This window comes from Grammomys surdaster, unplaced genomic scaffold (genome assembly GCF_004785775.1).
Source record: "Grammomys surdaster isolate TR1022 unplaced genomic scaffold, NIH_TR_1.0 375, whole genome shotgun sequence".
Classification (NCBI taxonomy): Eukaryota; Metazoa; Chordata; class Mammalia; order Rodentia; family Muridae; genus Grammomys; species Grammomys surdaster.
Window position 1 is genome coordinate 469,148 of NW_021604794.1, and position 25,479 is coordinate 494,626.

Sequence of the window (25,479 nt, forward strand, 5' to 3'; positions counted from 1 at the left end):
TGCCTTTAGCTACAAACCTGCTCACAGGGAGGTCAGGGAGGCCACCTGTGAAAGGGTCAGGGGTCGTCGGGATTTGCTCACCCATGAGTACAGTCTTCAACTGCTTCTTGGAGGAGCTGGGAAATGTGCAGCAGAGGCTGGAGCCGATGTCCCTGTGGGATAGCTGTGGGCGGAGAGAAGTCAGAGGGGGAACTGAAGGAAAGCCAAAGCCATGGGGAGACGCCTAAAGCTTAGACTGAAAGCATTGTGCTGAAAGAAATGCCCCCACCCCCGCCATTCACAGGACCCATGTCATACTTCTGTCAGCCAGGATCTGTCTCTGAGTCAAACTTCAAAGTTTCTTTTGTTGTCTTGTTTGTTTCAGACAGGGTCTTACTATTATAGCCCAAGCTGCCCTTAACTCACTATGTAGCCTAGACTGGCCTTGAACTTTCTATTTGTCTGTCTCTGCCTTCCAGGAACCAGGACTGCAACCCTGCACCACAGCCCTGCACTACCATGCCTGGTGTCAAATATCTTGAACGGGGGTGGGGTGGGGGTGGGGTGTATACAGGTCACTGAGACTCCCTCCACAGTTACCCTAGGACTTGGGCTGCCTTGCTACAGATGTCCTGTGTTTTTCTTTTTACCACATTTGGCTCCATCTCAAGTTTGTGCCATCAAAATACAAAGGGATCATACTCAACTATTTTTCTGCAGTGTGATCAGGCCGGGTGTTTCAGGTTTACAGTACAGGCCAGGGGGAAAGCACATAAAACCATGCAGGCAGAAGTAGTTGATAAGGCGTGTCTGATTTCACACCTGCCTTTAAACATCTGACCTGCATGTATCTGTAGTTAAAATCGACCACATGACAACACCTGAGGTGGAGAGGTCACCACTGTTCCTCCACAATGCAGACCTGCGGCACACATCAGGCCCTCCCTCAGCCTGTGACTTAACTTCTCAAAGCAAATAGCATTTCCTCCAAATTTTCATGCTTAGCAATAACTTTTTAATGCCTCCAAGACCTCACCATGAACATGAAGTACAGTTCTGATGAGCACTAAAATATCCATCTTTCCCCAAAAGCAACAGGTATGCAAACTGTTCTCCAGATAAACACAGTGCTTCTTTGTTTTTGCTTAGAGTCACTTGTTGACTTTGGGGGATGGGAAGGCAGACAGCCTAAATTCACACTGTTGGCCTTGACTGACCTGAGTTTCTGGAACCTAATTTCCAGTGTGTTTTGAGGTGCCCAGACTGCTTCCCAACAAGCCTGGCCTCAGACTTACACAATGGGCCCCGGACAGTTGTAGTCTTTACTTTTCTATTATACTAATAAAGTTTTCCTACTGTGTCCCCACTGAATGAAAAGAAGAAATCAAAAAGAGGACATGGCTGCTCCTAAGTCTGGTAGAGGAGAAGGGATAAAAACCACCATGCAGACATCCCAGGGAGGCCACTCTGCTCATTGGACCCCAGCTCTAGCTGAGAGGGCTTTGTTGTGTAAGCCATATGGGCAAAAACCTACATCTTATAGACAAAGGAAAAGGTATTTACTTTGTAAAACGCTTTGGAATTCTGGATAGTCTACTAACCTCAAACAGATCTTTCTCAAGTATAGGGAAAGAAGCCACAGTAGCCACAGCACGGGAACATAAGCCCTCCTCCATCCCTCCTCTTCCTGTCACAGGCCTTGTCTACAGAGTCTCATCAGAGGGAAAAGGCTCCTTTATGCTCTGTAGCTGAGACATTCCCTCAGCATGAGCTCACAGACACAGTCAGAAGCCAACACCAGTAGATTACAGACATGGCCTTGGGAAGCAGACTTGCAGATGAATCAAAAAAGGCTGAGGGTCTAACAATAGAATTTTACCCAAGCTTTCAAAATCTTTTTCTTGGAGGGAAAAAACTCTCCCCAAAATTACAAGGCCTCATCCTTCACTTAATCCTGTCTGCAGAGGAAGAAAACCAAACAAGGACACTGTTGTATTCTGACCTGGCCCGTCCCTAGCAGCCTCAGCAAAGCTGGAAGCAAAGCAGGTTTCTCATGTATGACTACACACAAACTGAACCCCCAAGAGCTTGAGTGTACAAGCACATTGTCTACCTGGGAGGCCAGAGCCATGGGTTTCCATGGTCCTCCCTACAAGCCACTATGACAGAGGCAGAGGTACCTCAGCTCACCTTCAGGGTGCTGGGACAGCGCTGCAGTGAGACACGGAGCACCATAGGGAAAGTAGGTCCTGAGGGCAAACTTCAGCTGCAAGAGTCAACATGGAAACCGCATGAACACTGGGACTGGGAGGAAGTGAGGATGATATAACCTCTGCCTGCCTGCCCCAGTGACCCACTGTACTAGCACAGGCAAATGTATCCTCATGTGACCCACTGTACTAACACAGGCAGAGAGTATGTATCCTCATGTCACCTCAGACATTTTTATAAACATGCTTCCAGTTATCTCATAAATAGCCAAAACAAAACAAAAACCCCAAGAAACAAAAAACATGTTTAAGAGTCATTTTCTGAACCTAGGGAAATAACATTGTCTTCCTGCTATCTTTACTGAGGTTTCTCCTCACAGAGGCCCAGCCACAAACATTAGCTTCTACTTCGGAGAGGGCTGTAAACACCTGGACTCAGGATCTCAGTGTGGCGTCCATGACAACGAAAGTCTCCAGGAAGCAGCTCTTGTGGTGAGAAGATGAGGCTGTGCTTACCAGCATTCCCCCAAGGCACAGAGGATTTTTAAAAATAAAACAAAAACAAGGTATGACCAGGTAAAGTCCACAAGGTATGAGTACACAAGCCATCTGTACACAGCTTGATAACCTTGGGTGAGTATGTGAATCCACCTGACCAGTACTCCATCATGACCCAGAACACTGCTGTCACCCTGGGGACTTCCCTGTGACTCAAAGTCAACCCCTGAACCCTGAATCAATATTTTTATTTCCAAAGGACTGATCAATAATTGCATCACTTATTCCCAAATTTCATAGAGATACACTGAGTGTGCCCACTTCTGCACCTGATCTTTGTGGTCTCGGGACCCTTCTGCACTGCTCAGGAGGCGGGACTCCACCAGGGTTTGCTTGCATACCCTGTATGAGTGCTGCCTGTCGGAGGTCATTAGAATTAAAGCTGCTGCTGACATTCATGTCTCCCTTTGTGGACAGGGCTTCCTATTTTATAGAGAAAGTAAAATGGAAAAGGTGACTGAGGCAACTTCTCAAGGCCACCAGGGTTCCATTCCCATCACAACAGGATGAGAATTACCTGCCGATACTGGGTATTCTGGAACTCACTGAATGTAGTTGATCTGCTTGGTATGAGACATTATTTCACACGTGCTTGCTCCTAAGCTTGCTCTGTGTGGCAGGCGATGCTGAGCTCTGTTCACGTGCTCAGCGCTGGTCAGGATAGCTTTCCACAGTGTGTATCCATTAATCACTGACTGCTGCTTTCTATGGAGCTATGAGACAAAGTCTTCTAGTATGAATGCTGCATTTCCTCCAAGGCACTGGGCAACCTGCTTGTCTTCAAAAGCATTCATCACAAAACAGACACTACATTTCAATGAAGTTTTATTTACTCATTTTTTTAATATGGCCAATGTTTGCTTTTATTTATGGCATTGTTTCTAGAAAATCTTTGATTATCCAATGCTTTAAGAAAAAAAAAAAGGCCAAGCAGTGGTGGCACACACCTTTGATCCTAGCACTCAGGAGACAGAAGCATGTGGATCTCTGTAAGTTTGAGGCCAGCCTAATCTACAACATGAGTTCCAGGACAGCCAAGACTATATAGAAAAACCCTGTTTCAAAAACAAAAATGAAAAATGAAAAGGAAAAGACAAAGATATGCTATTCCATTGTCTCCTAAGGGCTTTATACTTTGACCTTTCTATTGAAGCCTACAGTCCATCTCAAAACACTGGTGTGCTTTCTGAAGCAGTAACCAGCCCTTGCCCCGCCTACCCCAGTGAATTGTTTTTGCACGCCCCTCACTATGCTGCTCTAGACTCCCTGTCAAAGCTCCTATGCATGGGTCTGTACTTGGACTCTGTTCTGTGTGTCCTGCCAATCTCTCACTGGCTTAATTACTCTTAGTAGGAGTCCGCTGGTTGCTTTCTGACTTTTGTAGGTCCTTTTTATGTCCAGCTAAATTTGAGAATCAGCCTATGCATTTGCATTTGAGAAGCCTGCTGCAGAGGCCAGGGTCTTTTATTAAATGGGGGCTTGATTCCCAGCCCTACAGAGGGATCACTACTTTCCTGACAGGAACCAAGGAGCAGGAAGGCAGGCCAAGGGAGCAGACCTGAAGGCTCTTGTACATGGCTTCTAACTGTTGTATTTGGGGCTGCTTTGGCTGCCCTCAGCTAACTAGCTCCAGGTATGTCATCTGGGACTAAACGTGTCCATTTCTTCTGTCAGTTTTGCTTCATGTATTCCGAATCCATGCCTGTTATGACTGGCATGTCTCCTGATGGACTGATGTTCTGTCACTGTGAATGCCGCTGTCTAAAGCTGTCACGGAGTCACTGTCTTCTTTATCCCTGAGAAGCTACACATTCTTCCTGTGCAGCAGCACTCCCTCCTTTCCCTTCCAGCCTCTGTCATTGCAATGGTGTGTCTGGAAGCTACACGCTTGGTCTTATCTCCGATCCAGTCAGACAGACCTGCCTTCTTACTCCAACCCTCTAGTATGTTGGGACTGGCTCTATCTTTTAACATGGTTTTCATTTGTCCCATCTGCTTCTTTCCTCCACTGGATTCTGTTTCCTACCTCAGAAGTCCCGGGACCACCTGGAGTGTGGTCCCTTACACTGCTGTCCCCAGGGCCTGAGTGAGAAGTGAGCAGAGTTCCCATACTGAGGCCCCTCCTGTTCCTGTCAGCTTTGTCAGACTCTTTAAAACATATTCTGCCCCATGTGAAAACTCCATCTGTAGGAGACTCAGTACAATCCACTGTCTGTCTGTTCAGCTGCTGGAACCCATCCTGACCTGTGGCTGCCTGTACTCCAGCCACTGCACAGCTGAGAACAGGAGCTCACGTCCTTGCCTACTGCTGAGCAGGGCACACTGGCAGGGCTGACTCATGCTACCCACAGAGAAGTGTGGTGAGAAGAAAGAAGCACAAATGATGACCGCAGTGACGGGACATGAGTGGGTTAAGAGGGCAACATACTTTGTAATCAGCATGGTGAGACTGAATTCTGCACCCCATAAACAGACACAAGGTGATTCTTGTTACCCCACAAACATTCATCACAACATGTTTATAACAGACAGCAAATACACAAATAGCCCAAATGCCAGGAACCAGAAATGGTTACGTTGTGCTCCATTTGTACAGTGGACTGCCACAAAGCCACCGCTCACCACAGCGTCAGAAGCCTAACACCATCTTATAAAAGCACTGAGTAGAGAAGCTAGACTCAGGGATCATGTGTGCTGCCTTTCTGTGTGTCTCATAAAGGGCAGACACAACCCCAACCAAAACCATTTTGCTGTCCTGAGTAGCTAATCAAAGTATTTTGGAGAAAGAGAAGGGGTAAGGAATGCAAAACTCAGCATGGGCTTACTGAGGTGGGTAGGCAGGCAGAAGAGGCGCACAAGAGTCAGCACCACCAGTGGCTCAAGTATTATCTGAAGGTGCCTTCCCTGCCATGAATTTTGTTATCAATAAGTGAAACAAAGGAGAGAAGGTCAACACACACTAAGCAGGGCAGGATGATGACTAGTCATAAAGTGTGCACTTAAGTCAGGGTGAGTGAGTCAGTCACAGTTAAGTATGTGGGTTGTCAGGGGCAGCACCAGGAAGACAAAATAAATCATCACATATGGATGTGAAGGCTTTGCAAGGTCAGGAGACTGCTGTGCCCCTGTGTGGAACTAAAGGCAGGTGAATCCCTATCTTGTCTCAAACCAGGGCCCAGTGTGTATCACTCTCACCCCTAGATACATGTGGTCAGCAGGCACTATTCTAAACTAAAGGCACTGTTACTCCAGTACAAATCCACAGTACCAAGAACAGCAGAGACTCAGGGCAAACCTGGAACACTCAAGTCAATCTGAGGAAAAAACTTTCTCTTGTCCTCTGTCCCAACTTGGGCATGTTGGGAATCCAAGGGTGAGGTTTGCCGGAGGCTGTTTCCTCCCTGGGGAACCACAAGTGTGTGAGGGAGGACAGCACGCGTTTACAGCTGTGTTCACAACAGTGAGAGTACCAGCCAGAGCCTTGCAGCTGAGGTCTCCTCCCAGACGCCAGGCCATGCTCCATCTATTTAACTTCCCCTGGGAAAGGAGGATGGCAAGAATAAAATATACAGGCTTATGGTTGCCTTAGAAAGTAGAAACATCTAAAACCTGAGATACCTCTATAGTCTTGGGCTGAGTTAGGATTTTAGTGGGTTGAGAACCATAGCTCTGCCCTTAGCCAAACTGTAAACAGCATCACAGGGGACTGGGCTGTTTACCACAAGGATGTCTAGAACCGGTGCTACTCTGAGTAGGCAAGCATCATATAAGCATTACTCCTGTGGCCACTGGTTACAACAGCCAAGGCTGTAGACAGGAGAAGCTCCTGTTTTGTTTTGTTTTGTTTGCCCTCACAGTTGCTGTCCAACCTCTGCTGCTGGGAACCTAGAGTCCTTCTGTCTACTGGTGGCATCTAACCTTCACTCATTCTTCAAATGCCTCCCTTTTACCCCCTCTCTTCTGAGGCTCTGATGGGAATAAAGACAGTGACCACTGAGAACGCCCAGCTTGCAGTTCCTATAGTACATTGTAGGTACACTCCATAATGTCTCTTGCTAGCCACAAGGCCAACTGCAAACAGAAGGACAAACACAGGGCTAGGGGGAATTCTGCCCCTAGAGTAAGCTGGCCAATGTGAAGTCACACTCACGCACAGCAGTGGGCAGACATTTCTAGGAACCGGGCATGGGGAAGAAAGACAAAATCTTAAGTTATTTTCAGTGAAAATGTTTCATCTCTGCAGGAGTGGTCCTTTGGAAGCTTTCTTTGTGAACAAGACTCCACCAACATTTCTGAAAACAAGGCTGGGAGTGTAGCCAGTGTCAGAGCATGCGCCTAGCACGTGTGAGGCTGTGGGTGGTCTCCAACACCAGAAAAATACAGTTTCTCGGAATAAAGATTCTTTCAGCTCGTTACCAAATGCTTGCAGCAGCAGTAGCCTCTGCACTCTGACGTAACTAAGCAGCATTCCCGGGGTGATGTACCTGCTTGTTTTCTTTTTTCAGATCTTCTAACAAGCATGATGTGAAAACCTGAAGAGCAGCTAGTACTTCTGGGGCTCCATCAGTTTCCAGTAGCACAAACCTGAACAAAGCAAAGGGAGATGATAGCACCCTGCTGCTTCACACACATCACAAGCCCATGCCACAGCTTGAGCTGAGTTCATCAGACTGCAGCTCCTGAGGAGGCAGGAGGAAGCAGCCGCCCTTCCAGCCTCTCTCACATGGCCTTCCCATGGCACTTCAGTGTTCAAAGACTAGACAGTGCCGGCAACAGGTGTTCTGCTTTCACCAGCGAGGACAGAGCTGTCTGGAGAGTGACACACTCAGTCAGAATCACCAGAGTGGGGCTGTGGAATTAGATGTCTTTGGCTTGGTTTCCATGCTTTCTTATACAACTAATTTTTCTTCCTGTTTAAGGGAAAAAAACCTCAAACTTGACTAGCATGAAACAAAAACACTAGCCTGTCTTCTTACATCTGTGGCCATTTAAGATCAACACAAATGGTAAGATATTGGTTGTAAAACTTTCTTTCGTATATAGAGGCATAGTGCCACTTGCCTTTAATCCCAGCATTCAGGAAGCAGAGGAAGGTGGGTCTCTGAGTTTGAGGCCAGCCTGGTCTACACACTGAGCTCCAGGATAGCCAGGACTACATAGAGAAACCCTGTCTTGAAAACAAACAATAACAACAACAACAACAAAAACTCCTTTCCTAGGTCTGGAGAAATGGTTCAGTGGTTAAGAGCACTTGCTGCTTTTCCAGAACACTTGAATTCAATTTCCAGCATCCATATCAGGCAGCTCACAACCTTCTGTAACCAACTTCTGGGTCCACCACCTCTGACTTTAGTCTATCTTTAGAACTCCACAGTTGCCAACTCTCATGACTTCCGAGCAGAGCCAACTGATATGTTACACATTCCCTGTTACTGGTCCTCTAAAGGCAGCACAAGTTCCTAGGACCTGAGTCTTTAAAGTAAAAACACCATGCTGTTGAAATGTGGGGTTTACTTTCAGAGAGTTCTGTTCAGAATAGTTTTGTGTCTTTTGGCTTTCTTGAGGTCTGTGACAAAGCCCAGCCAGCCCTCGTGTGGTGAAGGGCTGTACTGCTTTTTTACTTGGAGCTGGGGCAAATGCTGCATGGATATGTATTTCAGTACCCAACAGAATCCCACTTCTCTATCACCTGCTAGTATAAACAGGTTAAAGAATGCCACCTCAGTACTGGGGCTGCCTTTTCAATGTAAAGCAAGTTCTGAGTTCTCACCCCTAACTCCAAGAGCACAAACCTCTACTCTCCCACACCAGCAGAGATCAACTGCTCCCAGAGACAGTGTATTTACCTGAACATTTCATCAACAATTCTGAAGATGGCAGGCTGGCAGGCTGCTTGAGGCTGTAAAAGGAAAAGACTATGAGAGAGTGACATACCACAAGCATCTATCAATAACAACTTTGGATTATTAGGCAAACAAGAGGTCTGGGGCTGCTCCAGAAAAGTTTCCTTTAGGTTAAGGAAAAAAAAAAAAAGCACCTGATACCTGGAAAAATTCACACATAAAATGCCAGCAGCAGTGGTTCTCTTTGGGCTTGGGCTGTGGGCAAACTTTACTTTGTAATGAGCCTGTGTGTAAGAGTAAGTTTCATGAACAGTTAAGAAGCACTCTATGCTAGCACTTTTCACAGGTCCTTCCTTTGTCAGTGGGGTCAGGATTTGGTAGCTGGTGCTGAGATGAAACCCTTGATTACATCCTTGCCCTGATACTGTACCAGTGGCAGCTGTTACTCAAGGGAACAGTGATGCAAAAGAAAAAAAGAAGAAGCACTCTATGACAACAGGCCACAGGACCTCCTCAGGGCCTCGAGGTACCTCAGTGGCACACTCCATCCTCACCCCAGAGTTGGTAATGAGCACTTAAGAAACAGGTGGCCACCACTATCCTGCACATTCCGTAAGTGTACATTTAGCAGTTAATGGAAAGTACAGCCACCTGACACCCAGTGATAGCTCCCTGGTCTATTCCTAGAATACTCTGTCGATAGGATTTAATGGTTTCAGTCCAAAGAAACTGGCTTCCTGGGGCCTAAGAAGAGCCAGCTTACATATATCTTTAGTCAGAGCTTAAAACTTGAGTTTATGATAGATTTTTAAAAACCTATTTGCACTACAAAACATATTTCACAATGGCATCCAGAAATGAGTAGGCCAGGCTCTAATAAAGGGAATTTCCGAAGTCATTTTGCATCTGCTATGACTAGGTTTGGGAAACAATTTTTATAGCCATCCTGGACCCTAGGCATCACTTTTCTGAACCACCCTGAAGAAAGCTGAGTGTTTCTTTGGCTTCCCACTTATAGTTAATTATGCCATGGCAGCTTAACTTGCAACATGGAGTATGTGCCATCTAGTGGCCATATCTGACCATTACAGGCTGCCACACAAATGGTGGGAGGCTGTCCATTTCATCAAAGACATTTATGATTTGCAAGTTAATGCTTTCTCATTTTTAAATAAACTAACCCATGATCCCTAACCCTTTGCTAGTATACATCTTTATCCAAATGAAGCGAACCTAAAATCTTCATAAACTTGTTACCTACTTAAGCCATTAACAACAGAAGAAGGGCAGGTTATTCCGTGGCTTTGATCTCAAAAAGTTACTTAATCTGCCTGCTTCTCAGCCTCACTGTAAATACTAATAGTTGTTCGGGCACTTGGACACAGGCCCAGAAAACACTGAAAGAGTTTCTATGCGTTCATAATGGAAAAATCCAAACAGAAAACAAAAAAAACCAAATTGGATGTCTTAAAGAAATACAACTCAGCTAAGTTTGCCAGGACAATTCTGTTTTATGTAGGAATGCACCTCCTAAAAACAAAGTCTGAAGACCCCCAGCATAGCCACACACCCATAGGCACAAACACAGAGCTGAATGTGTACTCAAGGAAAATAAGATCAGAACTTGATGCAGGGAAGGAAAACCATTTCCTTTTATTCCAAATGGCTTAACTACTCCCACCCTTGCCACTGAAGATTTGAAAACGTGATCTGATAACATGGATTTCTAAACAGTAAAGAAGAGAAGACATAAGAAGTAACTGTGGCTACCAAAACCACAAGAGGATGCAAGGAAGGGGGTTCTGACCTAGTTTCTCAAAAAGAAAACTGTATGGGCTTTGCTTTAATGCAGTGGTTTCCTTCTGAACAACTCAGCTGGTGATTCCAACCCAAACAAGCCATGGAATCCACCCACTCTCCATGTAGCTAGGCTGGATCTATATGCTGATGCTTTTCTTTGTTAAGGACTTCAGATTAGTGGGTTCTCCCATGTCCACAAACTACTTTAGATTCTAAAACAGGAAGAGACAAGCAGGTAGGGCACCTGCTGAAGTAGCCATGACAAGGATTAATGTTTAACCTGTCCTCACCACTTGTAAGAACCTCTTTCTCCTCTCTAGTCTTTACTGGAGTTTTCCCTGGACATAATTTCAGTGTCAGTAAGTTGTTTCATAAAGACCAAAAGATTTGCAAGTCCCTGTGACACAGTTATGCTAATTTTCCCATCAGAATTAAAGCTTTACTGCATGGTTCTCTGGAAGCCAAATCCCACCTCTTAAGAATCCTTGTGAGGAGGAGGCAAATGTTTAAGCCCTTTGCAGTGTCTCACAGGTCAGGTGGAACATCATAGGTCATTCTGCATTCCAGGGCTCTACAGCACTTCTCTAAAACACAAGATCTGTGCAATTATCTTTCCTACAAAAATGGAGGTGGGGGGAGCTGTCTCAGGTTCCATCTGCTCATCTGTTTCTCTCCATCCCACCAAAATCTGTTCCTTCTCAAACTCTCCTCCATCTGGCCTAATAATCTTCATGTAAAGATTGTTTCACACCAGAAAAGCCATGTCACCAAGAGATACCAGGAACACTTCTATCCCCTTTCTTGCCACCTGACTTTCAGTAAGCCTTGGATGACGATGATGGTGATGATGGTGATGGTGATGACAACGACTTGTGGCCTCCTTATCTTCTTACCAGAATGTTCTGTCAAGTACACATCTTCTTCATCAAGACACTTTCCTCTAGGTTCCCCTATGCCCAGGATGGCCTATTTCCATCCCTCAACAAAACTCAGGAAGATGAGTCAACACGGACAATACAGAGTATGTAGACGAGAGGTGAGGAGTGGTGGAGGCTGCTTCCCACCCTGCACCACAGGCTATGTGAGCACAGCTGACTCTAACTCACCCATGAAGCTTTCTAACCTGCGACTTTCATCCCAGGGGATCAGAGGTCATTATAAACCACCTGCCACTCCAAAGAGGCTGAGAACACACAGCACATTTCTCAGGAAGATGACACACTTTTTCTATAAATTGTTTTCAGACTCTCTCTCTCTCTCTCTCTCTCTCTCTCTCTCTCTCTCTCTCTCTCTGTGTGTGTGTGTGTGTGGGGGGGGGAACAGAGAGATGGGAGAGAACTAGAAAAGGTATTCATAAGGTGATTATTAGAGAAAAGTGAATGCCTCTCATAAAAAGACAATGGAGGGTCAGGAAGAATAAAGCCCACAAATCTTCTAGGTCACAGAACCAAGAAGGAAACAACAGATACTCAAGTGGCAGCTCAAGTTCAGGACAGATTCCCCTTTTCTTGGCTCATTTTAATGTTGTTTGATGTTTACTCAGAAAATGGTCATTTGAGAAAATCAGCTGAGAAGTTTTCCCTTCAGTTTGCCCACCAGAGCACATGGAGTCATCTCACCCTGCTCTTCTGACAAAACATACCCCACTTTGTACACAGATATGAGTTAAAAGTTATAGTCACCACAGAGATGCAAAATATGCAAATCCAAACAAAACCAAAGAACAGCCTTTTCTAAAGGAAGAATCCCATAGGCTTCAACTGTAAATTCCTTTGAGTTAAAAAAAATGATTTGGCTTAAAAAGAAAATCTACTTATGTAAAAATCCTTCACATCTATCATGTAAAGACATTTTTATAAATACATTCTTTCATTATAGCATTTTCTTTTCTATTTTTAAAATGTTAAACATAAAACTAAACAACCCTTTCACATTTTAGAATCTATTTTGTTTTAAAAGATTCAGGTTTCTTATAACAAATTTGAGCTTTCTTTTTAATCTTTACCAGATGTTGTTTATACTATAAGCAATTTTTTTCAGTACCCCATAATGCAATTATTGTTTAATTAGTGATAAATCTGTCATTCTTGGGCTTAAAACCTTAACAAGTACCAAATGTCCTCTGATGCCATAAGTTTACATGAGGTCTCAGTGTCAGGCGGAGACGTGGGGGGTATGCACTACAGGATGCCCAGCTCCGCACTCTGGACAAATCCCTCCAGCTCTAGTCTCTGTGTGCCCATGCTTGGTGGCAGTTTCTTGCATCCCACTGCTGCTCAACCTGGCCTCTGAATAGGAGGAACTGCCATGGTCCACTATTTCTTGTGGTCTGTTTGTGATCTTTTTCCCATTCATCTCCCAGTAGCTTCAAAGCCTGCAACCCATAAGTAAAGATTACCCGGTGCCCTAGGCTTTTCTTTGGAGATAATGCTGGGGCATCTGGTGCCCCCCTGAGGTCAACAATGGAAAGTGCAGTCGAGACAAAAGCCCCACCACACTTGTCTAGTTCACCAAGGCTGAGCTATCCACTCCAGCTCTGGCTTAACTGCATGTATCACATTAGGGCTTAGGCAAGAAGTACACTAATGAAAATGCAGGGAAAGAAAATGCTAGAACACTAGAAAAACAAAACCAACAATGTTGAGGACAGGAGTTAATTCTTTGGTTGTATTTTAGCAATGGGGTTTTTCAGGGAAATTTCTCCTTGTGAAGCTGCAGTGGCTGCCCTCTTAAGAATGGGAACAGACACTTCCTGCCAACAAGAGGAACACACTGAGGTGTCTGAACCTTGAATAGACAATGAAACTTTTTACTGAGCTACCAACTTTTCCAGGTAAGATAACAGTCTCTGACTTAAGACCAAAGTAAAACAAAAGTCCTATCCTGCCTCCCACCACCCACACAACTACTCTTTGGGGTAGCTCTCTGAGGCCCAGCTGTGGTGGCTGCCAGCAGGCGGGTCAGCCCGTGAAGGAGTGCAAAGGAGGGCATGGGAACCAGGGTGCCCCTGGTTCTGGCATGTAGCACAGTGTAGCAGCCAAGCACAGGCCACCCCACCACCCAGCTGGCCCTTTTCACTCAAATAGGGAACCCAAACAATAGCTTTCTGGGCTCCAAACAGAGAACTGTAACAGGAAAACAGCCTCCTTGATACAAGCTCAGCCTGTGCACAGAGCACAGTGCCAAAAGGGATGCATAATTAGCAAGTGGCTTTCAATACTTCTCCTGACGTCAATTTTTAAGGTCAGGTCTGAGGTTAGGGATTATGGTCTCCTGGTGACTGCTCTGTCAAAGGAAACACAAGGCCATCTGTTTTTGAAACTTTTAGTCTGCACAGTAAATGACAAACTGGGGTTAATACCCTGATCTATTTGGGGCCACCAACTGTGGCAGGCAGCCATGATACTGGGGACAATCTAGGGTAGAGAAGCCAACAGTTGAACCTTAAACACAAACAGGTTTGGGAATGTATTTTTATTTCACAGGTCTCACACATGTGCCTGCACACACACCTTGTTTGGAATGACAGTGACTTCTGACTAGTCTCTTATCATTCATTCATTGTCTTAATGGAAAGTGCCAGACCTCTGACATCTCTAAAAGGCAGAAGAACATTCGGGGAGATCATTACACTTTGTATAACTCTTATCTTTTGTTTTTGCTACATTTGGGTAACTATAGAATTTCCAGAACTCATTCTGGATAGTCCCAAGAGATGAGAATATAATTAACAGTGTTCCACACAAAACACAAGTTATGTAGACCATCACAGTTTAATTACTGACAGAATCCAGCACTAATGCAATTGGCATCAGGTTTCCTAGGCAGCAAAGTGCAACAGTCTAGCTGGGTCTTAAAGATCTGATACTGCGCATGGCCCTGTCAATGCTGGAAGATGCTGTGCTGCGATAAATGAATCAGATGATGCAATTAGGAAGCAGGTTCTTCAGGTTACCCCTGTAATCACTCAACCAGGTCACGGGCTTATTCTACCCTGCTGGGCTCAGGATGGTAGAGGAGAACTGCCTAAGCCAATCAGGGGCATCCAGCTTGTTGTCTGTATTGTAATTACCTCCATGAACCTCACGACATAGAGAGGTCACATCCTGGCAATGCCACAATAAATTAAACCAAATAACACCCCCTTAAATCCCTCCCTAAACTATAATAAAAGCTCTGAAGCTCCACACATGATCCTCTTAAACTGCCTCTAAGCTGCGTGACGAGGAAGGTTACAGCCAACTACCAACTCAGACTGAGGTTCCCATAATACAATGTCTGTGGGAGGAACACCTTCCTGTGTTCTCTGAAGGATGGCTTAGGCTGAAGGCTTCAGGTAACAGATGCAGACAAGCATCAGAGAAGAACCAGTAACAGCAAGAAACAGTCAGACAGTCCATGGGACTGGGAAGCTTTCCACTGAGGGAAGATGCAAAGAACAAGCAGCCTGGAAGGAAAGAACCCAGTGTCTTCATTTGGCACTGAAAACAAAACAGGGGATAGATAACATTTGAAATGTAAAGAAAATATCCAATAAAAAAAAATAAGAAAACAAACAAAAAAAGACCACATGTAAGTTCTACTTTTAATAGGACCCATTTGACTGCTCCGACTGTAAACTGGCTGAGACAGTGACAATTGTGTATGCATATGCAAATGAGGGGTGGTAGCCTGGACGTTTCACTCCAAAACCTGACACTGAGGTAAAACACTTTCTTGAAGAAGAAATACTGGTGCCTGCAGATTGCATTTGAGACACAATTTACTAGACCTTGCCCACAAGCATGCACACTAAACAGGCACCAGTAGCTAGAGGCCTTCCTGAGTGAATAAACCCTTTAAAACACTGAGGACTTCACCCAAATTTAGGCCTGTTACTTCAGGAAGCTGGTCTCCTGGAACAGGGGTGGGCAGTTTCCTCTGGACGCTGGCTGGTTTCTTACTAGCACTCTGTGCACAGTAAATATCTTTCATATTTTTAATGCAGCTTTGCTGCCCACGCTGCTTCTAATTACATTTTATTTATGGGGGAAACACATATTATAGCCTGTGTGGAGGTTGAAGGTCAACTTGTGGTAGTTGGTTCTCTTCTTCTACAATGTAGGTCCTGGGGATTGAACTCACATTGTCACGTGTACACCTTTACCCACTAAGTCATCTTACCCACACAAGCAGACTGGTTTTAAACTAGGCTCAATTGATCCTCCCATTTTTGCCTTCCGAGGATCTGGAACAAGTCAGTGCACCACTCTGCTCAGTTTACTGCTTTACACACACAGGCACACACTAGCGCGCATGCGCGTGCACTTTCACACACACACATCCACATACTTCTTCTTATTCTTCTTTTGTGTATCTTGTAAGAAACCAGTTCATTTGAAAGCTACTCTTGTCTCCATTAGCCTGTAACTGGATTAAATGATAACAGGTTCTGCCCTCACCGGGGAAAACAGGACTAAAGGTGAAACTGTCACCAGGTATTGGGTAATGGGTCATATTAGAAGATGTGATGTTTAGTTTTTTGGTATTCTTTTCTCTTTGCGACATTGGTCTTTATCTCTGTTCCTACAGAATCTCACTAACCCCATCGAAGGCAGACACTCTGACCTGCCAGGCCCTGATCACTGCCGGGAAGCCTAGCCACTGGTGCTAAGACTCTTGAAGGACTCTTAGGCTCTTGAAAGAAATGGGGGCCTCTGTATGCAGGAGCTTCACCCAAAAGAAAAGTTAGACAAGTCTTCACTGGTTTTGTTGCCTTAAGCATTTTTCTGAGTTCTTGTTTGTTTCTATTGAATTCTTTCTCCTCATGAAGAGCTGTAAGTCCACTAAGTTTGTATTAACAGGTTTCTTCTTTCCTTTGTCTGCAAGATCCTCAGTTTTAAGCATCTGTTCCTCATGTTGAAACAAAAAACAGTATTTTTTAAAAGCTTATTCTACATCACTGGCCTCTTCAGACCCCTGGGAACTGCATTCTCTCTATATGCCATAGGTGAGGACATGGGCCTGTTTCCTCCTGTGAAATGGGGCAGTGTGGTGGAGCAGGGCAAATGCAGGAAAGCATACAATAGGTCTCCTTAGCAGTGGGGGGGGGTCATACCAACAAACACACACAGATGGAGTTAGGGCACTTCTGATCATAGAAAAGTCCTTGGGCATTAGACGCTTCTAACAAAACAAAAATGTTAAGTTTAAAGATCCTGGGTCTGTCCACACATTTTACTTCTGTCACACTTTATAAGACGTTATTCTCCACAATCCCTTTAAGGATTTTCTGTCACCGAAGCCCAGCACGTACCAGTAATGACTCTTTTATACAGCATTCCATCTTTCTCAGGCAGTTTCTCTTGCTGGGGAAGAGCTTTTCAAAAAGATGCAGTGTTGCTTTTTCAAGACTGGGGAGATGCCGAAACCAGAGGCTGACCACAGAGGACGTGGACAGAACAATCTTTTTCCTTTGAGCAAGAAATAAGCAGAAGGTTAAACAGAAATAGTCCTGCAAAAAAAAAAATAAGCCATGTTCAAATGAAAATTATTAATCAAGTGTGTGAGGTTTCTCACCACAGTCTTGCCAGCAGTCAATATTTATGCACCTATTTGCAAATACTATGATAATCACCCACCTAAGAACTTACAAGAATGAAGGCTCAGAAGATGGAGGTTCCTTCCAAACATCTAAGCAGATACATAGTGAAGAAAAGGAAAGAGGAAAAATGAGTTGAACAAAAGCCCTATGATGTCCATGAAATATGGTCATGAAGTTAAAAACATGTTATGTCTAAGACATTGGAAGTAGTGAAGTTCTAAGACCTACCCTGAATCCACAGCACTAAAGACCTGACCCTCAGAGCCTCCATTTACCGTGTTTAGACAAAAGTGGCTAGAGGGAAGCGATTAGTAACTCCTGTGATGCAGAGCAAGACCACCTTGTGAATCCTCAACAACTGTAAATGCAAATCTCCGTGGGAGTTGGCCTAGCTGGTGCATCATGGACCTCATGTTAGAGCCCACCCATGTCATGTAGCTTTATTTCTGCCTTCTGTCTTTTGTGTGTAGTGTTAAGTGTGTGTGACAATGTGGTATACATGCATTGTGTATTTCTGTGAACAAGTGTATGCAGTGGCCACAGGATGGCGTGAGATCTTTTCCTCTGTCACTCTCTGCCTTTACTCCTCTGAGGCAGGGTCTCTTCCTGAAACTACAGTGCATGGTTGTTTTTCTCCCTTTGGGCTGTGTTGGCAAATAGCACAGGAATTCTCCTGTCTCCATGTGCTACACACACACACACACACACACACACACACACACACACACACACATACACACACTGCTGGTGTTACAAGCGTGTGGAAAAACACTCCCAGCTTGTAACTTGGGTAAAGGTACTGCCAGGGTAGGGGGACTGCTCAGCATGTCACTGGCACCCAAACCTCCTCAATCTTAGTGGAAAGGTATACCCCAGCTTGTGTGGGGCAAACACACAGTCATCAACAGGAACTCCTCTGACTTTCAAAAGTGTTGTATACTAACTTATTAGTCGTATAGTTGCCACATGTCACAGTCACCTTATGTGATTTGCTGATATTAGTCATCGATGCTCCCAGGAGCTAACTGTACTCACACGCTTCTCTCATCAACTGTACAGATGTCTTCCCACACCGATCACCTCTCCATCTCTCTGGATACCATACTGATGTCTACTGCTTCAATCTGACTCTGAGGCCAACTACCCATAGTTAGTGCACCCATCAGTAAAAGACTCATCCACAAAGTCTTTTTCTGAGTCTGCTGAGTATGAATCTTCTGGTTAAAACAGCTTCCCATGATCCTCTCTTCAGGTGTGACAATTTGTAAAGCAGCTCAGAATTCACAACAATCTGTTTATCATAAAAGAAACAACCAGGAATGATCAAACAGAAAAGACCTATAAGACACAGTGGGGGTGCTGGCATTTCTAAGCCCTCTCCAGGTACACCATTCTCCCATCATCTTTGTATTCATCAGCTGGATGCTCATCAAGCCCTGTGGTTTAGCTGATGCATCACTGGCCACTGGAAATTGCACCCAATTCTGGTGGTCACAAATCTGGTTGTTCTGAGGCTAGCACTTATCATGAAGCTTTCTAGGGGCAACAAGACTCACGCCTTATCCTAAACTTACTTATAGCTGAAAAGGGCCTATCATACCGAGATCCATCCATTACCTCTATCACTCAGGAAATCTCAGAAGTTTTAGAAGACTGGACAAAGACCACAGATATATTTCTTACTCTGTCATAACCTCAAAGTCATGCATCCATTTCCTCTTTTATCTGCTTCAAGCACAGGGAAAGAAACCTCTGCACATCGTCATCAGACTCCTCGGTGTTTTTGAAACACTGAATTTGGGTTTAGTTCAGAGGATATGATATCCTCAGTTTCTAACACTCCACAGATTAATCAAAGAACCTCAGCAGCCCTCCCACCTCTGAAAGATTTCAGGCAATTTCCAGCTTGCAGATGCTGGGAAAGGATTCCCAAGGATGAATTTTTTTTTTTTTTAAAGAGTTAGGTCCTACATTTAGGTCAAGAAATTAAAAGGTTCCTCTAGGTTATCTAAACCACGAAGGGGAACCATCATGAGTTGTTTAGAGGAAACAGACTGCCCATTTCTGGAAATGAGTGATTGTATTTGGAAACCAAAGCCAAAGACACCCAGCCAATTATAAAACACAGGAATCCCACTGTGTGCTGTGGTAAGCAGTCAAGAAGCTGAACACAGGGCAAGGATACTTTTGGTCAAAAAAAAACTGGGGTTTCTAGAAGGCCACACAACCCATGTGGGAAACTGTTCAAGCTGGGAGGGGTGCAGGGCGTGGAGCCACAGTCTGCCTGGCTTACTGAGTCAGCCTCCTTTGTGGACATGTGGCGGATGGGCTCTCCACAGGAAAGCATCCATGGAAAGGTGCCAGCCGATGAGGCTGCTGCGTTAACTTGCTGGTCTGAGCTGTTGGAATTGGACATGCTGAGGACCACCCAGCATTTCCGGACAGTCTGTTCCTTGTGGATTAGGAGACATAACTTTCCAAACCAAATAAACTTTATTAGTTGCTGAGGTAGAATGCTCTAGCACGAGAGAAATGAGAGCAAGGGCAGGAGGGTGGGCAGACCCTGGGCTCTTGGACACCTCAGTTCCTGGTTGCTAATTTCTGAAACTGCTATTGGGGTTTACAAAAGATGCCAAGGCATTCTGCTTTAATCTGACTGTTGTCCAAAAAGAAACGCTGGGCACAGAGACACCTCTGCCAGTGGATTCATAGAGATGGAGCTTCTCCTGTGTTGTGGAATATGAAAGGTGGGAGTTGGTGAGAAACCTGTTAGAACCCCAAGTGACTAAACTAAACTGCAGATGACAATTAATTACTCAACACTCATGAATAACATGGCAGAGTTCTCAAAAAAAATCAGACATACTGAGTATACTGTGACAGAAGGATTGAAGAAGACAAAAAATGACTTCCTAATTTTTCATGGTCATTTAAGGATGTTTTCCGTCTGTGTATGAGTGTATGTCATGCTATGTGTGTGAAGATGCCATCAGTGGCCAGAAGAGGACAGCAGACCCCCCGGACTGGGCTAGAGTTACACAGTTTCCCAACACGGATGCTGGGAACTAAACTTAGGTTCTCTGCAGGAGTACTTGTGTGCTCTTAGCCCTTAGCCATCTCACCAGTTCCTAACCTCAGATTTTAACAATGAACATTATGCTTCAGTGTTTCACTTTGTTTATTTGGTTGGTTGGTTTTGTTTTGTTTTGTTTTGTTTTGTTTTCAGACAGGGTCTGGTATAGCCCAGGTTGGCCTTGATTTCTGGCAATCCTCCTGTCTCAGTCTCTTCAATGTTGGGATACAAGTGTGAGCTACCACATATAGTTCTTGTTTTGACCTTAAAAAAAAAAACAACATTAAACAACTTAGCCTTCTCTGGATGATCTGCTTTCATAGAAAATGAAACACTTATTATCTTTTTTTTTTTTTGGTTTTCCGAGACAGGGTTTCTCTGTGTAGCCCTGGCTGTCCTGGAACTCACTCTGTAGACCAGGCTGGCCTTGAACTCAGAAATCCACCTGCCTCTGCCTCCCAAGTGCTGGGACTAAAGGCGTGCGCCACAACCGCCTGGCCACTTATTGTTTATAAATGCTAAGAGTTATACATGGAAAATGGAAATCCTCCACCAGGAACTTTCTCCTCTTTTGAACTTTTTCATTTCCCAAATGCAATGACACAACAGGACACCTGGGATGAAGGAAAACACCCATAGGTGATACCCAAGATTTCAAAACAAAGCAATGGCTATTGAGTTAAGAGAAGGGTACATGGGGCAGCACAGCAAATGTTGCTGGATCAGAGTGAGGCTGAACAGACAAACAGACAGGCGAGCTCATGTAACACGCAAATATGGTAGCCCACACACTTCACACTTGCTGGGGTCTTCCCCCAGATAAAATGACATATCTTTATAGAGATCAAATCACTTTTAGAGTTTATATGGAAGATAAAACAAGCAGCACACACACATACACACATGCACACATACACACACACAAACACACATGCACATGCATACACACACAAACACGCACGCACCACAATTAAACTACAAAGAAATAGAAATGAGAAGAAACCAGCCTTATTTTATTATACACATCAGACTCTACTACTAAAAACTGTTACCAGAGCATGAATACCTAGTTAAGTCAGAATAGAAAAGAGCAAGGCAGGCCCATCTGCATTTAGAAGCTGAGCATGGGCTGAGGGAACTCCTAGGCTATGGGCAGAAGGAGGCTGGCATACTTTACCACACCAGAGATGTCCAAATGCTCTGCAACCTGAAACTGGAGCAACACAACCTACCATTTTAACAAAGACTTTGCAAAACCAACCTACAGACTTCCCCCCCCCCAAAAAAAAAAAGTAAAGAAACTTATGAACCAAACACAATAGTGGGCTTTGAACTCTGATACTAACAGACTAAAAGAAAAATTACAAAGCAAGGGGAACTTAAGTCCTGATTAAATAAGACAATTATAACAAACTAATAACAATTTTATATGCACCAGTGGCATTATAATATGTCTTTTAAATGTTTTACATTCATTTATGTACCATTTAAGTATTTATTGTGTATGGGCATGAGGACACCACAGAACACATGTGGAGGTCAGAGGGCAATTTGCAAGAGATGATCTGTCTTTCCTTCTGTGAATCTAGGTCACCAGACTTGGCTGCAAATACCCTTACCCCCTAGGCCATCCTGCTGGTCCTACAGGTCTGTTTTGAAAAAAAAAAAGCTTACATGTTTAACAACTCCCAGTTTCTATCTAACAACATTTAAATAACAAAGGATTGAGGGGAAATATACTAATAAAATACGTTTAAAGCATAGTGCTTTTAACAAACTAAAGAAGCATAACTAGTAAATATTTTAAAATCATATCAATGTTCTTCATGCATTTTATGTTACGTGATTATGTGAGCATACATATGCATACATGGCACTGCACCCATAGTATGTATACTGAAAAAAAATCATATTAACTCTGCACTTTGAATTTTTAGCATGAAAAATTCTTATCTTCTAAGACTGAGTAGACTATAGAGATTTCTATAAGAAAGAAACACTGTCCAAACCCTGTAGAGAAGTCACTCTCAGCAAGAGGTCAGTGCTTTTCAGAGTCCAGGGCTTTTCAGAGATCCACTTGAAGTTTTTTCTTCTACTATGCTTTCGCCATCTCTGGATACACATGGTATAAATCTTGTAATCCCATTAGTATAAAAAAAGTCAGTTTGCTGTTTTTCTTTGTGCCTACATGGAAATGTAATAAAAGGAAGTGCATATTCCTTTTGTTTGTTTGCAATAATGTGTTTCTAAACTTTTGAAGGAGGCTGGAGAGATGGATCAGTGGCTAAGAGCACATGTATTGCTCTTGCAAAGGACTCCGGTTTGATTCCTAGCAACCACATGGTGGGTAACCACCATCTGTAACCCCAGTTCCAGGTGATCCAACATGGCACACACATGGTACATACACATGCATGCAGGCAAAACATTATTCATAAATTTAAAATAAATTTAAAAAGATTAAACTTTTGATAAGTTTTCTAAACTTGTATCTGAATTTAGATAATTATATATTTAGATGATTATATATTTTTATATGAAATGTCTTATCAAAATACAGTATATATTTTAATGTATAACTTATTTTATAATTTACCAATATTTCATACAAAATAAAATATATATTTGAGAACGGATGGCTGACTTTTAAAGGTGAGATTAAAAGACCTGCACTCTCATCCCATAGCTGATCTGTCAGAAGATGAAGCTTCAGATCAGAGCACTGACTCATGAGGCACAGGCATCTCCAAGGGCATGCGTGCAGACACATGAGAGCAGGACTGAGACAGTGTCTTCTCGGCTTTAGAGCAGTTAACATTCGCTGTCTGTGTCTCCTGCTGCACTGTGCTTACATGCTATTACAGTGCTTGTTCACTGTAGCATCAGTTAGAGACCTCCAATCACGTTCAGTGGCCTCTAATGGTCATTGAGGGTTGGAATAAAAATGAATTTGATGATTTTAAGGATGCTGCAGCTCATTCGTGTCTACCCTAAGTGTGACCCTCCAGACCTGGCTAGACTTGCAGCATCATGGTCCATCTGCTGGCGGTGTTAGCCATGGACCAAAGGCCTTTTCTGTGGAGCTTGGCTACAGACAATAAAAGTGCTGAGTAACTATTCAGACTATCATGGATTTTCTTGAACCACTGTGCCAACAGTGCAAAAGCAACCGCAGGCAAACTGTAGCTGGGTGATCGGGGACACGGGCAGTCACTGCACCCTCACCCTTGTCTGTACCTTCACAGGAAAAGCTGACATAGTCAGCAAGAGCATGGCATGAGCCTGTATAAATATACATCTGTTAATTGTCACTCTTGAGAAGAGTTTTAGAAATTCTTCCTGGTAAAGGAAAACACACGAGATACTTTGCCCATGCCCAGCCTATGCTGGCTGCATAGAGGCACTCCCATGCTAGTGTGAGTGCTTGCCTCATGTGACACTAAGGTCCATGAACAGTGACTTGAAAGAATGACAATCTGCCAGAGTGGTTATTCATGTGGGTATATGGACACATTTTCTCAACAACTAGCTAAGTGACCAAGTCAACTTAAAGAAACAAAACAGGATAGAATCTGTGACCCATGATAGGCATGAAGGGTTTTTGTTCATCTTATTTACTTTAAGACCATTGTACTGGAATGTATCTTCAATCCCACTGCAAAGTAGGCAGAGATAAGAGGATCCCTAGGGCATTTTACTTACTTAAGATAAATTACTTATTATTTCCTCTATGAATGTGTGGAGTGACATGCAAGTGTGCCGAGAGGACAGCTCTCTGGAAACTAGTTCTATTCTCCAACTGTGAGTTCACACACCCACCCAGGCTAACAGGCTCTCGCCACTGACTACCGCCAGCCCAAATTTAAGCTTTGAAGCAGAAATTAGAATTTTGGAAAAATTTTGGCAGCTTTTCAATATTTCATGACATGTCAACAAAGATGACAAAACAGCAGCTGAAAGTTCTCACCGTATAACAAAATATGTCAACATTGGGAAGGTGCGCCTAACATAAGGATGAACATTTTTCAAATTGTGCTACAAAGCCATACAGAGGTGCAAGACCAGAACTGCAAAACAGACTTACAACTGTGTATGTGTATGTATATGTATATGTATATATATATATATATATATATATATATATATATATATATGTACATGGTGCATGTACACATGTAGAAGTCAGATACTAGGTGTCTTCTGCAATTACTCTCCACTTTATTTTTTGAGACAGGATCTCCAACTTGGCCTGGCGCATACGGATTTGGCTAGGTTGCCCAGGAATCCTCCTGCCTCTGTTTGCCTTCCACTAGGCAAACAGGTATATGCCACCGCAATGAGCTTTTTCTATACAAGTGCTGGGAATCTAAAGTCAGGGACTCATGCTTGCACGGAAAGTACTTTGCCAAGTGAGCCAACACCCCAGGCTAGGGCAATAGATTTTAATGTACAAAAATCTCATTAGTATAACCTCAGATCCCATACTGCAACTAACCTTTAAAAACATGACTGTTTCAAATTTAGGTCAAAGCAAACTATCTACTTCTATTTCCAATGGCTATTATGATATCACCGTCTTTCTAATTATGTAACTGTGTGGGGATAGGCATTTCAACCAAAGTTGCTGCTCCTCCTCCTCCTCTTCTTCCTCCTCTTCCTCCCTCTTCCTCCTTCCTTCTTCTTCCTCTTCTTCTCTCTCCCATCCCCTTCCTCGTGTTCTTCTCCCTCTTCCTCTTCTTCTTGTGCAACTCTATGCACATGTCAAGGCCAGAGAAGACAATAGGTAGCCAGCTCTATCACTTTCCACCTTATTCCCTTGAGATAGGGTCTCTCACTAAACCTGGATCTTCCCATTTGGGGGCCTGGCTAGCTGACCAAAAAGCCCCAGGATCTACCTATTTCAACCGCACACCCCAATGCTTGGGCTATAGGTATGCATAACCATGCACAGAGTTTGTGTGGTTGATAAGGATATCAGTTGTGCTGGCTCAGCAAGTGTTCCTATCCACCAAGCCATCTTCACAGTCCTTCATTATTATTTTTAAATAAAGCAATTTTCTTTTGAAGGAATATTCTCCCTTCCCCTTCCCTCCATGTGAAGAACTAAGAATCAAATATTTTCTAAATTTCTGGTTGTCATTTCATATATAACAAAAAATTTGGATGTACAATCCACATAAAGTTCTTTGGGATCCTTAGAAAATTTAAGAGTACTAAAGGGAACTGAGATGGCTGGGGCGAGGGGTGGCGCCTATCAACACTTGCTGCCAAGCACGATGGCCCGAGTTCAGTCACTGGAGTCAGATGGAGTAAAAAGAAAACCAATTCCTGTAGCTTGTCCTCAGACCTCCACACACACTAATAATAAATAAGCAAATAAATATAATAAAGAGAAACTGAAAATATTAACTATACTGCCCTGTGTTTTCTCCA

At 43.8% G+C, this 25,479-nt stretch overlaps 1 protein-coding gene and 1 non-coding gene across 3 annotated transcripts in view; one reads left to right on the forward strand and one right to left on the reverse strand.

Annotated features, from left to right (window-relative positions):
• Fancc (FA complementation group C) overlaps window positions 1–25,479 on the reverse strand; it is an 82,167-nt gene that overhangs the window by 11,601 nt on the left and 45,087 nt on the right. For both annotated transcript variants that reach the window (XM_028781256.1, XM_028781255.1), the window contains 5 exons: window positions 16,686–16,842; window positions 8,594–8,646; window positions 7,232–7,331; window positions 2,170–2,245; window positions 82–163 (listed from right to left, as the gene is read on the reverse strand). In XM_028781256.1, the coding sequence (XP_028637089.1) occupies window positions 82–163; window positions 2,170–2,245; window positions 7,232–7,331; window positions 8,594–8,646; window positions 16,686–16,842 (468 nt within the window). The remainder of the gene's footprint in view (window positions 1–81; window positions 164–2,169; window positions 2,246–7,231; window positions 7,332–8,593; window positions 8,647–16,685; window positions 16,843–25,479) is intronic.
• LOC114632666 lies at window positions 8,921–9,050 on the forward strand. The gene has a single exon (XR_003713124.1). It is a non-coding gene; the product is annotated as a small nucleolar RNA SNORA30/SNORA37 family (small nucleolar RNA).